The sequence below is a fragment of the Anser anser genome (genome assembly GCF_964211835.1).
Source record: "Anser anser genome assembly, chromosome: 4".
Taxonomy (NCBI): Eukaryota; Metazoa; Chordata; class Aves; order Anseriformes; family Anatidae; genus Anser; species Anser anser.
In genome coordinates, this window is record NC_139724.1 from 5,159,297 (window position 1) to 5,175,059 (window position 15,763).

General features: G+C 36.5%; 1 protein-coding gene across 5 annotated transcripts in view; it reads right to left on the reverse strand.

Moving 5' to 3' along the window:
• Positions 1-120: 120 nt before the first annotated feature.
• SGMS2 (sphingomyelin synthase 2) overlaps positions 121-15,763 on the reverse strand; it is a 42,875-nt gene continuing 27,232 nt past the window's right edge. For all 5 annotated transcript variants that reach the window (XM_083833434.1, XM_083833435.1, XM_083833436.1 and 2 more), the window contains exons 3-6: positions 15,365-15,482; positions 14,353-14,506; positions 11,694-11,860; positions 121-10,873 (exon numbers count right to left, since the gene is read on the reverse strand). In XM_083833434.1, coding sequence (XP_083689560.1) covers positions 10,670-10,873; positions 11,694-11,860; positions 14,353-14,506; positions 15,365-15,482 — 643 coding nt within the window. In that variant the 3' untranslated portion in view covers positions 121-10,669. The remainder of the gene's footprint in view (positions 10,874-11,693; positions 11,861-14,352; positions 14,507-15,364; positions 15,483-15,763) is intronic.

The window sequence follows — 15,763 nt, forward strand, 5'->3', positions numbered from 1 at the left end:
ACCACCTGTAAAAGTGACTACCAACAACAACAAAAGAGCAGTGCTTGCCATTGGAATTTTTTTTTAATAGTTGAACATTTGAGAAAAGATGACAAGCAGCTCTTGGCCAACAGCTGGACTATATTAAAAAGGTTTTATTGCAGTAATACAGAAATTACAGGAATTTTAGACACAGGTAAAGTTTCAAAGGGTCAAGGTCAGGTTTTCTCCCAGCAATTAAGGCAAGTGGATGTAATCTCTTTAATATCAACAGCAAGCATATCTTTTACTAGCCACTGAGGAAACAAAGTGGTAACTAAGAGCACATTTAAATTAGTGTAAAGTAGAACAGAATGCAGATTTTTTTCATCCATATTTGGCAGAAATTCAGTGGTTAATTACAACATTCACAAAAAAAAGGACATCTGTTAGAAAGATACAGCATGAGGTAACATGAAAATTTAGCTGAATTAAGGAAATTCGAATCAGAGTCTCAAGAAAAGCTTTATGTTCTGCAGTCTGAAAATAAACTAAGCTATTCAGCATAGCTGAAAAAAACATTAGTTTGCTTTACATTAGTTTTCTTCACATAAAAGTAATCTAGTCTCACTTCCTTCTCAGCCTTCTCATTTGGGAAGTGACTAAAGAAATCCTCCTTCACCCCATATGCAATTGAAAGATTGGTTTCAGTAGCACATGGACACTTCTGGCTTGCTCAGAGGTTAAATTTCACATGAGTTTTGTTAAAGTATTTTCGTAATTTCAAGGGACTTTACTAATCAAATGTAAACTTTACTCTGAAATATTAAATGGATGTAGAATATTTAAAAATAACAATTGTTGGAACAATAAAGTCAAAGTTGTTCCAAATAAGATTAGAACCAAACAGCCTCATTTTAAAACAAAATTAACAGCAAAATATAACTGATTACTTTCTTAATAACCTATTATATCCCTACAAACTACCTGTACAAGCTTTAGCACTATAATGCTTTTCTTGGAAATCAATCCTCCCTAGTCCCACTATGAGAGGGATAAAAAATAAACAACTCCCATTTACTTATACACTTAAGGAAAATCCATTCCTCAAACTGTTTTGCCCTCGACCGAGTAATCGAAGCATTTGCTGATTCTGCTTTTAACAGGCAAAATCTTCCTGAAACAAGCAAACAACCCCACCAGAGTAAAAAAAATCATTAAGTACTTAAAGATTAAAGAAATATGAATTGCTTTTAACTAAAGATAACCAAATTACAGAATTAAGGCCAAAGCAGAATTGGAAGTTTAAAGTAAGCCCTCAAAACCAATATAATATTCCTTTCTCAAATTTTATCTTAGCCTTTGAATCCTATCAACACTTAGTAATGACTATATAACAGTCAACAGCCTATGTTGTCAACAGCTATATAGTTGCTGTCTTAACACCTATTTTCTCTAAGTCTGGGCTGTGTTTTCATATGCTTTATTTCAGCTTGTAGGCAACCTTTGGATGTTTATTTTTACAGGCACTTTATTTGCAAAAAACTTTGTTAAAAGCACATTGAAGATACTTGGAAGTTCTCTGAGTAAGACTGGTGCACTGGCAAACATTTCTGTAACTCACAACAGGTGCTAACACTAAAAATCTGCACTAACTAGTCAAGTGCATGTCACATGCTCACAAAGGCTTCATTTTTGCAGGGTGTTTATATATGCAGCCATTTATTTGTTAATATTTTTAATATTGCACTTGTTTTAGTAAATGAAAAAGATAACTAATTTTATCTGAGGCAGTCTGTAATTAAGATGAGAAAGTTATATTCCACTGTGACTTAAAACTGTTGCAGATGACTTCGTTCTCTCTCTGGCTCTTCCAAATTTCCTACTACTAAAGCAAGCACTAAAACAAGCTCTGAGGGAAGTAATGAGACAATACAGACTCTTGTCACTAGATTACCCATCTTAACCAAAAACCCATCAGACTCTGCTTTTATCCTAAATTGTTTGTTTCTGCTTTAAGTGAAATTACTGGAACATTCTTTGGAAAGACAGAAGTTCCTTAAAATAAATCTTAGAGAAGCTTGTTTGTTTCTTGAAGTAACAAAAGGAAATTATTCAAGAGAACTTATTCCAGTATATAAGAGATAGTTTATTATAACCTTGTGGCACAACTGCTTTAGAGCAGAGGAGCAGAGCAACCTGCTTGCCCATGTGTACCTGTACGTGCATTGCGGATGAAATTTTTAGCTAGTCTGTATGTTCAAGTATCCAGAAGTGGAATGATTATTCCATACTTTCTCATACATAAATCTCACTTATTTCAGAGGTGGCTATAGTAAAGTTTCCAAATATTACAGGCAGTGCTTTCACTACTGCAAGTTGAAAAGTAAGGAGCTTTTGACAAGAGCTTAAGGGTTTGATTTGTCTCAGAGAGAAGACACAGATACTGCTGCCTGAAGATTCAATTTAAAGTGATTAGGAAGCACATTACCCTTCATTATGTGCAACAAAACAATAACAACAAAGAAAAATATTCTGCAACAGAAGGCACAAGAAAATTTTCTATCTTAAAAGGTTGCTCGTGAAGTTTTAAAATAGTTATAAAGTGACTTGACTTTTCCATAGTCTCAACAGTCTTAGTTTAAGGCTCTTTCACCTTTATTCATAGTCTGACTATAAATTGCCTTGATAATTTTGTGAAGTTACACTTTTGCTCTTTAGATATGGCTACACAAATATTTTTCAAAACCTTCAGCAAGAGATGCACCTACACTAGATAGTAATCAGTGTTCTTCTCATACAGTTTTGTCTATTTCACATTCTTTGTCTTCAAGGCTTCAACAATAGTGATGAAACCAGAGAACATTTTTCTTAAATTATTAGCCTATGCCTTAACCCTACCCAATAGTTTTTACATTTTAGACCAAGCTTCAAAAGATTAGCCATCCTAAGTATATATGAAAATTCAGCCTCAGACCTCTAGTCTACACCAATATACACTCCTAACTTCTTCCTGCATTTAAAATATTTACAATTATTTTTTATTTTTTATATAAAATAAATAGAAAAGGGTCATTTATATAAAAAGCATTTGGAACAAGCTTAAAATATAGAGAAATTGCTTTATTGAAAAAGGTGTCAAAACAGCTTTGCTTAATGTTCATGGGTGAGAAGAGAATACCAGCTCTTGATAATTTTCTTAATTTAAGAGATTATTAGCACCATAAATGGACAGATTTTTGATTTTAAAAGACGTGTGTTCATGTAAGTAGTCCAAAATATTGCATAGGCTGACCATAAAAAGTTTCAACTCTTACGTGCCAAGTGAGTAAACCACAGTGGACAAGTTTCTTTAACATTTTTACCAAATTCATGGTCAACAGTGCAAGTGATCATGACAAATAGCACCTTTTCAGATAAACTATAAGATGCTTACGTTATTGCTTTTTTTTTTTTAAGTACAGCTAGTGCAATAGTTTTTTATACAGTGAACATAGATTGCAGTGTCTTACAAATCACAACTCTAGTATCTCATGGCATACAGCAAACTATAACACTGAGTTGTCACCCACTTAACCAGAATTGCTGACATACTAGAAAGTGTCACAATATCCTGAAAGTTTTACAATTTGAGAGGTAACTCTTGCTAATTAGAAACAGCTTGCATAAAAAGGATGTCCAGTTTGCAGACATCAGTAGAAACTGCAGCACAGAAGGTTTAGAGTAGTACCATATTTTAAAATAGCGTTATGCTGCATGTGTTTGTAGAACTGGACCCAGAGCCATAAAAAAACCAATTGAAAGCGGCCATATATTGGTATCTAAGCGTGCACACCCCACAGCATTCCTGTATTACCACCTTTGGTTCCTCAGCAGCCACCGACGCTTCTGGCATAGGTTTTCCTAGGCTGGATACATAGCTCCAATTAACATACAAAGCTAGGAATTCAACCTAGGAGAAGTAATACAAGAAAAGCTGTTGGCTGATGACAACAGAACCATATTGCAGTCAAAAGTGATGTCCTGTGTTGTTTTTAAAACAGAAACCTCTGGAGTTCTCCGCAGTTCTCCTCAAAGTCAGATGGAAATGGTAAGATCTGCAGCCCACAGATCATTTCCTCTTTTTCTTTCAGGTTCCTGGGTGCCTCACAAAACAGCCAGAACTCATCTTTACCACACTCAGACATGCCATCCTGAATCAGTCAATAAACCAAAATGAACATGCTAAACATTCACAGAGCAAGAATTTCTCAAAGCAGTTGATTTCTGACAAAGAAGCATGCCCCAGGATGGTAGGTTTTGTACTTGAAAATAATTTCAAGTTGCAAGTAGTGCAAAGATGTGTCTGGCAAAAATAGCTTCAAAATTACGAATCAAGCCAAAAGGTTTCTTAGATGTACATCATTCTTCTGCACCACACTATTTAGAAGGTAGTTAATAGAAGCAAGTGAGTAAAGATAGAAGCTCAAGGCAGCTTATGCGAAATGTAAGTAGCATTTTGAATGGCCACAAAATATGAAAAATTGGAATGTAAAACCAGCTTTTACAGCAATAAAGAAGCCCTGATAACAAGTTAACCGAAGTAGAGGAGAGGCTGAAGTTCAGCTGTAGTGTTTAAGGTCCATACAGATATAATTCACTGGGTGGAGTTGCAAGCAAGCAGGGAGATAAATTTCCCCGCCATATTCTTAGCGCTCCTACTGTCCCCTAATAATTTAAGAAGTATGCAAACAGACCCATTCACTTCAAGTGCAGCTCACACGCTGGACGTAATACCAGCTTACATACACTGCAGACTTGAAACAGAGCTCTCCTATAACTGGCTTTACAGTGGTCTGCCTTTTACAAAGGAGAAAAGCATGGAAAGGACTGAAGTGATCTTTGCTATGCTTTCTAACTGCTGCTACTTCTGGTGCTGGGCCTTGGTCTGAAAGAATCCCCAAAGGACAAGCGAAGATGGCTCAGCCTATTATGCAAGTAAAACCCACTCTTTTTTCCCAGTAAAAAGATAAACCTTTGTTCCACCTCCAATATTGTGTATGTGGAACAGACCACCCTGCACAGGCGTGCTTGGTGCCTGGGTCACCTTTCCGCCTTGAGTTCAGAATTGTTTCTGACCACATTTAATAGAAAAGTCATCTTCAGATATATTTTGGCAAAAATACTTTCTGAAAATTAATCTCAGTTGGCACAAAGTAGATTCCCCTGTAAAATCTTCCCAGTTTCACCAACACTAGAAGACCTTATTATAGAGAAGGCAAATACAAGACCTGAAATTAATATTAGATAGTCATGGCTTGAAGCCACGGATGAGCATTTCTGCTAGAGGAAACTCACACACACAGACTTTATAAGACACCTCAGGCACTGTAGATATAATAGAGCCACATTTTTTCCATTGACGTTTACCAGAACTAAACTCTTAGGAACAACCATACAGCAAGCGAAGGACAAATATTCAATGCTCATCTAGAGGAAAGGCAGTGCCAATTGGTAGAGCATCATTTGAAAACACGTTTGAATACAGCTAAGCATAATAGTGTAAATACAGCATTTTTCTACTATGGTATAGTTAAGACTACCTGCAGCATGCAACCAAAGAGTCACCTGAATTGAAAATGTTCTTCCAGCAACAGCTGTTTTGCCCTGTCCTCCTTTAATGGGTTGCATCTTTAAGTGCTAGCCCACAGCAACTAACCACAGAAAGTGAACTTCTTAGAGTATTTGTTAAGTTCCAAGTCCCTAGGAATTAAAACACTTTCACTGAAAATGAGTTGTCTTCTGGTTTTACGTGATAACTTTCATCAGGAGAGAAAGAATCCTCAACACCAAGAAATATTTCAGATCCATGCTAGAAGCTGCACAATTTACTACATCTTAAAACATCAAGTGTTTTATAACTAAAAGATTAGTTAGTGAAATAAACAATGAGCTGAGAAGCAGAACTTCTCTCCTGCAGCATGTCATAAGTATTTCAGGCTAGGCAGAGATAGCTTACATACTTTCTAGGTTAATAAGGTTTAAACAAATAGTTAATTCCATAGAAACCTGAGCCAACTAGGACAAGGTTCAGTATATTGTAAGTATCACAGCACTTTGTTCTCGTTTCAAGAACTACTAGCAATAGCTTGGAGGAACTGCTCACAAAAATTTAATAATTTTTTTTTTTTTTTAAAAATCTATAAGCATCTCTTACCCGATGTTTTTGTTGTAGGGGATATTATGGATGAGAACCAGTACAGCTGACAGCAGACATGCATCTGTGCTGTTAAGCACTTCACTTTATAGTACCTGTTACTTTCCAGTCGTACATTCTTCACAGCACTATTGCATGTAATTTAATTCTACCTTACTTGGAAGTTAACTGTAGCAGTAGCTCAATTTCTTGTAAAAAAAGCAATAATACGATCACTCCAATGTATTCATCTTCCTTACTTTTTCTTTTTAAGTACTACAAACGCAAAGGCTTTCTGTTCAGTCTCAGTGTCTTGGCACTCTTCTCTCCCTTGCACTGGAAAGCATCATAAAGTAACATAAGCAGCTTAACTTACAAGCAGAATTACTTCGGTGGCATTCTGGGACATTTTTATGTGCACTTAAGCAGCAACACATTTGAACAGTGGCCAACAGAAGTATTTATTTTTAAGATCCTTTTTTCAGTAACAGAATTTAAGTCCCATTAATTTTAGTGCCCAGTATGGAGAGCACTTCAACTTGGAATTATTTGGTCTTACAGTAATCATTTTAGTGTTGCGCACCTACAGAAGACTCCTAGGCAAGTCCAAAACATTTTGTAAAGGTAAAGGTACCAATGGAGCTTTACAGCTGTGAAGCCTGCCAGAAATGAAAACTAGTTCCAAATATTTGTTCAATGCACCCACTAGATTGAGCAGGTTTGTAAAGTTACCCCATGAATCTTTAAGACAGCTTTGGTAAGTTAAGAAAAAGATGTGGGGAAAGTTCCTTTAATAGTAAATGGGCAGACTTCATCTTGCACTGAAATTAAATGGAGCTGATCTCCAGAGTCATAAGTTGTACTTCATGTCTGCTGAAAAGAGACAAAGGATTTGGTTCAGTACCAAACTTAGGCAGGATAAGTTATCTACCCAGATACTAATGATGGGAGAAAGTCAGAGTTTGAACGGATTGAGATTTAAGATGTGGGTAAGAGGATTTGCAGTGATCTAATTAACAGAATTCTCTCTCATGTCTTAGAAGTATTCCAGAACTCACAAGTATTACTGAGCTTTGTTTCTCAGTTATATGAAGGATGTATTATCTTAACATAAGAGTCTTGATTTTCCTCCCTCCTTTGAAAAAAAAAAGTGCTACAGTTCATAGCAAATGTTTAGCACAGCTTTTTGTTACTACCCCAACTGTAGCTATCTTTCCAAGAACAGGGGGGAATGATTAGCATCCAGTACCGTTTACATCCACAAGGGAGTGCTAAGCACATAGCAGACATCTCAATTTACAGTGCTTTCAAGTGTTAGTCATTTCCGACACCGGAATTAAGCATCTGCAGCATGACAACATAGCAGCACATTTTAAATGCTGAGGTTACGCTGTTAAATGCAGTTTGGCATTTGAATTTCCAATTAACATTGGATTAAAGTTAGGCAGTGCAGAGCACCCAGCAGCATTCAAATCATGCTGATAAGCCAGGTGTTCAAGTGTAGCTTTTTGTTAAGTGCCTAGAGTTCAACATGTAGATGCTCTTCAGTAGAGAGAAGGAGCATTTTATTTATAGTTATAGTACAGGTGCAGCTCATGACATCTAAGATTATCATAACTCCAGGAAAAATAAATAACATACTGCTAAATAGCAGGGCATATATAGCCCAAATATGCCTAGAATCAAGTGACCACTAAGTTACATGAATCCCAAGATCCTCCTGTTCTTCTCATCCACTGCAATCCCCTTCCCTCTTAGAACTGCTTTCAGCTTCATACAGTTCATATACAATAATCACTATGTTCTTAAAGTTTTTATGTACCAGCTGTGTTTTGGATTGGATAGACTACTACTGCAGTAAGCACTACCATGTAGCATTACTTACCCCATTTCATCACCATATATATAGGCCCCAAAAGTCTTCAAGCACATCTGTGTTAAGTTTGCAAGAACAATTTAAAGCCATAGAGATAGAGGATTTTTTTTTTTGTAAATTAAACACACACCCTTTTGAGGTGTTTGATACAGCACAGAAAAGTTGAGCACTTAAGGTGGGATTGAGCCAGAACAGGAACCAAGTATTTTGCGCTAGGGCTGCCACTTACTTTCCTTCTGCATTACCACAGAAGTTTCTATCAAATTCAGCAGCACAATGAAAGCTCACATTGACCAATAAAAGCAAAATCTTTTCATTCTATTATGTTTTCTCCTTCCATCAATAGGAGTTTCCTGTGCAAAAAAAGAAACCTAATCCTGCATGAAGAAATTCTACTTGGCAGATGCTTTACAGAAAACCCACTGAGACATAGTAGTGGCTATGCAGATGATTAGTTACCTATGTTATCAAAGCATTTGTTATTCAGCCACCAGATGAAAGCCACTGTTTAAGCTCCTTACTGGAATGCTTTGCATCATGTTATTTTCAAGGCATGGTTAACACTAGTGAAATTCATTCACGATTTTCTAGAAGATAGTATTACTAGACATGGCTTAACATGAACATATTTAAGCTATCAAAGCCTAGAGTTCAGCTTCAAAAAGATATTATGCTCTATGAAGTTAGTGATCCAACAAGCATCTTGGGAGATTTATAGACTGTCATTGAACTAATTCAGTGGTACAATAAGAAAAGGACTTTTATGCAAGTGTTTTGATACCAGCCTTTTAGCAGCTCAAGATCTACAAGGAGCAAGCAAATGACTGTGTAGGTATGTCCATACACACGCAACTTCCAGGGGCGTGCTAGAAAACTCTGAGAAGCTTATTTAAAGTAACAAAACCAAACATCAGCAGAATTTCTTTCTTAACTAAGTTTTGCCAAGGATATATTGTAAGGAACATTGTTTATTGTATTTTACTTTGATAACGCACAAAAATATTTGAAATGCACATTAATTCTCATGTACAACTTAGTTATTGATCCCCTTAACTAAAAAAATCATTTGAATACTCTGTATTGCGTTTTAATACTTCAACTGGATTCTTTTTAAAAACAAGTTGTCATTATTTAAACTATGTTCACACGTGTTACTCAGTTCAAGACATTCTTAAAATAAACACCATTTCCACCTCAACTCTTAATGCAGTTTTTGCTTTGCTATCAGGATTAACTGAAGACTTGGAAACGAAACTGAGTTAACTGCAGAAATGAACACAGACAATGAGTTGTTAAGCATGGTATGCTAGTTTTCTAGTTTGCTTTTTTCCCCAACAATACAAAACAAAAAGCAACAAGAACCAGGTAGCTGTTAATTTGCATTTTTGTTACATGTTTACACCATGGTAGTTTCCTACATTCTCAGCCAACAAGCTCATATAGCCATTTTAGTTGGACTAAAACCCTGGGGGGAAAAAAAAGGAATTCGCATGAGTTATACCCCAGTGAAATTTATTATGAAATGGTTTCAGGTAATAATTGAAGAAATGCTACTGTTGCTTTTATTTACCTTGTGTGTTTTTTTTCCAATTAAGTCACAGAAATATGTGCCAACAGGTAAAAAAAATAAATTTGATGCGGAACTATGGCTCCCAAGCAAACTTGCTACATAGTTTCAGCAGGAAATAGCTACTAAAATTAAAAGTTCATTTTAAATATAGCCCCATTTCAGACCCGGTCTCTCAAGCAGATGAGGTCAACAGGACTTTGCCTGAATTATCAACAGTATGATCACTCTTTTCATATGAGTAGTTTTGGTTAACATGTTTAACTACACAGTGTGTGCTTTTGTGTATATGCATATACATACACCAACAGTCACTGTATAGCTCTATACACAAGGCCGAACTGCAGTTAGAGACTTAGACTTTGAAATTGCATCCTTTCTAAAAAATAATGTTTTAGGCTCCTTGAGCTCTGATGTTAGCAGCTATTCCTAATTTGCAAAGTTATCCGGTAGCACAACAGTTTAAATATAAAATATTAATAAAAATGTAAAAATTGATATATAGTAGAGTATATGGAAGATAATAGTGGTAGTAGTATTTTAGGGTCGTAAGATATTCATGCCCACAGCATGTAGAAAATATTCAAGACTCGCCTCCAGCTCTACTAGTCACGTAAAGGTCTTACCTTCATTAGCAAGGATAGTGCAAACAAACCACTTCCCACAATTGTGTTATTTTTTGTATACTTCAATACACTGATATCGTGCTTTTACAGTTTAGCATGTGTCTGCCCTTACACTCCAGATCTCTGAAGATGACATTTTTGGGTGCTTCTGTGGATGAGCGATAGTTAGTAATGAAAGTGTTAATGTGGTCTTTGGCACCTCTATCTCATTAGTAAAGCAAAGTCCTGCTCCATTTTCTTTCAGGAAAAGTCCCATCAGTGGTGCATTCTACTAGCACTGAAGAGTAGAATAGATCTGTACAGCGTGATGATAGGAAAACATTACGAAATAGCAATATATTCATCTACAATTGTCTTTCCAATCAATTGCACAGAAGTTTGGTCCACTTCTTCAGTTAGCATAGTCCTCTTAAGAGCTTTGGTTACAGCATTAAAGTTTTGGTAAAAAACAGAGCAGATGCTTTTCTTCAAGTAGATTTTTCATTGTCTTCTCCCGTCTTCTGAACCCGTGAATACTTTTTGCATGAAGATTTGAAGCAGCTGGGAGGCCAAGATATTGGCCAGGAAAAGCTGCAAGGAACAGAGCCTTGCACATTCTTCTCGAAGAAATAAAATATTGGGTACCACCACGCTCGAGAGAGAAAGTTTGTCTGCGAAGAGACCTTTAGAGTCTGTATTGACAGAAGTAGGTAAGGAGAAAAAGGACACAAAGAAACAATCAGTTTAAAGCACTAATGATCATTTAAGACCAAAAAAGGCAATATTAACATGCCTTTGCAGATATGCACGTGGTCTTGCAAAAATGCAGGTAAATACATTGCATTTAGCATGGAAAAAAACTGATGAGTACTCAAGTAGGCTATAATACAAACATACTACAAACCGAGCACCTTTAAGAAAGGGATACTCTAATGCTATACAGTTTAGGGAGACAAAGCACTCAAGTCTTTTTGAAGGAAAGTCCTTTCAGGCATGTCATGTTTCCATTGATGACTAGTAGCTGAAAACCAGATTAAAATGTCAGTTCTCAAGCCCTTTTATGTTCCTACTTGAAAACACTGAAATAAATGAAAATATCTTCTGAATAATATACATTTAAATGACATTTACAGCAGAACTGCCAATGGAATTTCAAGATGGTCTAGGTGAATGATATTTCTCTCACCAACCTAAATTATCTACCGTTGATTCATAAGCTTAAATAATCAAGGGCTATTCTATACATCCACAACAGCAATAAAATATTAAAGTTCAAAAAAAAGTGTTTTTATGCCAAGATATCAGGAATGTTTTTTAGAACTTAAATCCCAGATTAAAAACAGATCAACAAAGCATTAAATATTTACTTAAACCATAGTAAAGTCAAGCTCCTTGACAAACTCGCTTAAACTTCAATACTGACATTCTAATTTTTATTTCAAAATTAAGTTTTGGCCAGTCAGCAGAATTAACAAATGCAATACATTGATTCTAAACTTATTTGCCACTCACCTTTTCATTAGCCATTGAGTGGTACCACCAGAAGAGCCGTGTGGTGATGTAGTAAGCAATGATGACATCTACAGTGTAGTGTTCATGAGCAACAAGGATACAAATTATGCCAGCAGCACTCATCAGCCAGCAGATTAAGTGATACCACCAGAAATGACGTGGTGAATCTGTAAAAACAGGGAGGTAGAGGGAAAACAAAAGCAAACGTATTACTATAGCAATCCACAGTGGGTTAAGCAGGAAATTAAAAAAAATGTAAGACTACTAAATTCTAAAGCATAAAACATTTACGATGAACCCAAGTGAACCAAATATAAGCTGCCACTAGAGGCAGACGGACCATCACCTGTTTTCTAGTCAATTTAAGTTTTCCAGTTAACACCAGTTCTATTTTCCACATATTCTAGAAAAAAGTTATTTTACTTGGCTGCTCTGAATCTCCCATCCTTTTTTAGTCTATACTTGAGGTAGCTTTCATTGAAGTCCAATGTCTAGAACTGATGTAAACTGAGCAGAAAATCACAGATGAAATAGGAAAAAGACACCTGTACTTTAACTCCTAGGTTTTAGCTACTTCACTGAGATCTCTACTTTGCGAAACACTACACAGTACAGGGAATAACAGTCCAAATTTACACTTTTTCATGAGAGATTAGTAAGTGGGAGCAAAGCTATTCTTCAAAATGTATTTAAGCCACTTCAGTGGCACAGTTCCCTTCCCTTTCTCTCCCCACTGAAAAAGGTCTTGGGTGTCACAAAGACCATTCATAACTTCTGACGGGCTAACAGGCTTCATTTCACTTGCAGTGGGAGGTTTTGGCACCCCTTCCCTTGTGGTCCTATGGTCAGCTTTTAATTTTACAAATCAGCAGACTAGTTATTGATCTCAAACCTACCCAGCTACAGTTTGATATAGGCCTGTGCAAAGCAGCGGCTGTAAGACTTCAATTTCGGTGCATATGCCAGAACAGTAAGCTTTCAAGTCCCCCTAAACATTACAGACAAATTCTTACTTACTGATTAAAAAAAGAATCGGAAGCCAAGTCATTTCAATAAGTTGAAACTAGCCCCAAGCAAGACACACAAGGCTAGAAATATAAATTACTATTCTGGGCAAAAAAAGTTGGAGTATGGGGGAAATAAATGAGGCAACAGCAAAGGATAAAAAAATGCAAACAAATCCACTAAACTGGAAATAATAAAAGCCTCATAATGCATCTAATACTGAAATATGTCATATCAAAAGAATGAGAGAGCATCTCATTGAGAGAGAACCAGTTATAGAGCACAATCCCACAGAAATATGTGCTTAATAGTTAGGCAGCAAAGGACTCATTACAAGAATTTGCATGACACAAGTCTTCAACCCTTTGTGATAAAAGCACAAGAATTACACTATCACTAAATAACGTGTTATCTGCATCTGTCCTTGTACTAAATACATTGAAGGGTATTTGAACAGCATTCAGCTGCAGTTACATCCACAAACTAAGACTAATTTGGTTTTAGGCCATTTTCCTAATACTGTACTGGTAATTTTGATGAGTTACATATGCAATTCCCTCAGTTCTATTCACTTTACACAGATGACCAAGGCCTAAGAGTCAGGAGACTAATTAGTTATCCTAAACCTCTTATAAAATCTCATAAAACCATCTTGCATCTGCAGATTTCAAGTTTACAATATTAAACTGGCATTTTCAGATGTTTTTAAAGGCAGAACGCAGCATTGCAACACACCTCTCCCTCAGCATTTTAACAGAGGGAGGCATTCAACTGATGCTAGCTAGTCCTATTTGTTTCAGTGAAGAGTTATACATTTACATGAGCCAAGCTAGCATTTGTGTAGTTTGGGATGTGACACCAAGACGACTCCAGTTCCAAACATGCAAACTGAAAAGGAAACTCCTCACTACTCATTTATAAGCAGACAAATTACAAGGACAGACGTATTGCTTACCATATATCAGACTCCAAAGTTGGCGCTCAGTTCCACAGAACTTCAACTGATTCTGTGTGAGCAGCACAGATAGATTCCTCACCCTCCCCATGCCCAATAACACTATAAAGCAGAAGGGGAAGCCGTAACCCTATTATCTCCTGTGTGCTTGCCAAACTCTTATCAAATTCAAAGTCATAAGGAAGAGGCTCTAGAAGACGACATCCGAGGAGCAAAACAACCCACACCACTTTCCACTGTTTGATGTAACTAACATACTGCACGCTTAGAAGAACACTGGTTCTGTATGTAGAAGCAGTGTGCAACGACTGTATGCTCAAGCCACAAAAATCCCTTCAAACCCAAAGCAGTCAACCTGCACAGAGCTAGTCTGCAGCGTGTTTTAGCCAAAATTTGAATAACCTGTCAATGAATAACTAAATGCTGGCTTGCTTCAACCAATCAGTCTATATAAAGCTAGAAGTGAAACGTCTAGTCCCATTAAGCCCTTAAAACCCACGCCACTTTTACTATACCTACGTTCCAGTTCCATTTTCATTCTGCAAAGTCATGACTCGTATTTTCAAGCATCTAAGTGTACAATCTGTGTGGAGTTGACCAGTAACTTTTGGAGGGCAGTTTTACATGCACTCCTATCACGTGCTTTCCCAGTGCAACAGATATGAACAACAAAAGTGTATTAAATATGTCATAACTTACACTCCTTGATGAACAGGTAGATCAGTGTCAGCACTACAGTGTGACCACTAAACAGGAAGTCTCCACAGAGGATGTGAGATCCAGTTATGGACAGACCACCACCAGATATCAGTCGCAGGATCCTCTGCAACTTTGCCTGAGAATCTCCATTCAACTAGACCATCAAGAAAAGTAAAACAAAAGTTAAGATACAGTGTAAATTACCTGAAAACATTTGTAGATAAAGTTCTTATGCAAACTTACGTTGAGTTGGGGAGACAGGAAGAAAAGGACACACTTATCTTTATTTTCTTTATGTTCCCCCCCCCAGTCTCTAAATTTAGTAAATATAAAATTGTTTGAGTTACAATCTAAGTCACAATTTACTCAGATTTAGAGGCTTTTTTTAAAAAAACATGCATTCAGATCAGGTCTTTATTTCACGCAAATATTTGGCAAATACTTTTACTCAGTTTCACCTAAGGTGAAGGTTAATTCTAGAGGAAAAAAATAAAATAGCTCAAGGCTGAAAGAGACCGTAAAGATCATCTAGTTCCAACCAATAGTATCATAAAGATACGGGGATTTTCTTTTTTCAAAATCAGAGAAATATTCACATGGACAAAAAATCCTGAAGAGCTATCAAGTTTCTCAGAGTTTGAGTAAACCCTCGTTTCAATGGCAGCAAAGTGTCTTTGCTGAAAGAACATTTAAGATTCCCTTTGTTTGCCTCTTCCCACCCTTTGATAAAGCCTGCAGGCAAAATAATCATGCAAGCTATTAAAGCAATATAGATATAGTTGAGGGACTCTACAACAGTGATGTAAATTAAACTTTTTCATAACAAAAGAACATAGTGGATGAACTATTTAAGTCAAGTTTTCCCAATTGGAAAGAATAAAACTGAATAGACTGTTTAAGGTTGATGAGATCCTACCCAAAGAGGTGACAAATTCACTTTAGTATTTGCTCTAATGAGCCATAATGACTCAGGCCGAAATTAAGACAAGAATTAGGAAGTAAGAGCTCTTACCTTTGGCGCACACTGAAAATGCATTCCAGGCACAGGTAAAGTGGTAACATACATAGTAATACAGCGGTACAGGTACAAAGTTCCTATTATAAAAAAAAACCTGCGTCCCACTATTGATCTGAAAGTAAGGGAAAAAAGGATTAACTACAAAGGCCACATGCAGGATACACATGTAAGAGTTAGAGCTCTAGCTTTATTAGATAGCTAAATACACGGAATTAAAGAGCAGCTCCGTACACTGCTCCTTGCCTAAGCAATTCTCTAAAGCACTACTTTAAGTCAAATACTAAAAAGTCTTTCTTGATCATAGTAGGATACAGCAAATACCACAAAGTTCCCAGCAAAGCTATCTAGCTATCTTAACATGGCCTCAGTCTGATTTAGGCATGCAATTTAGGC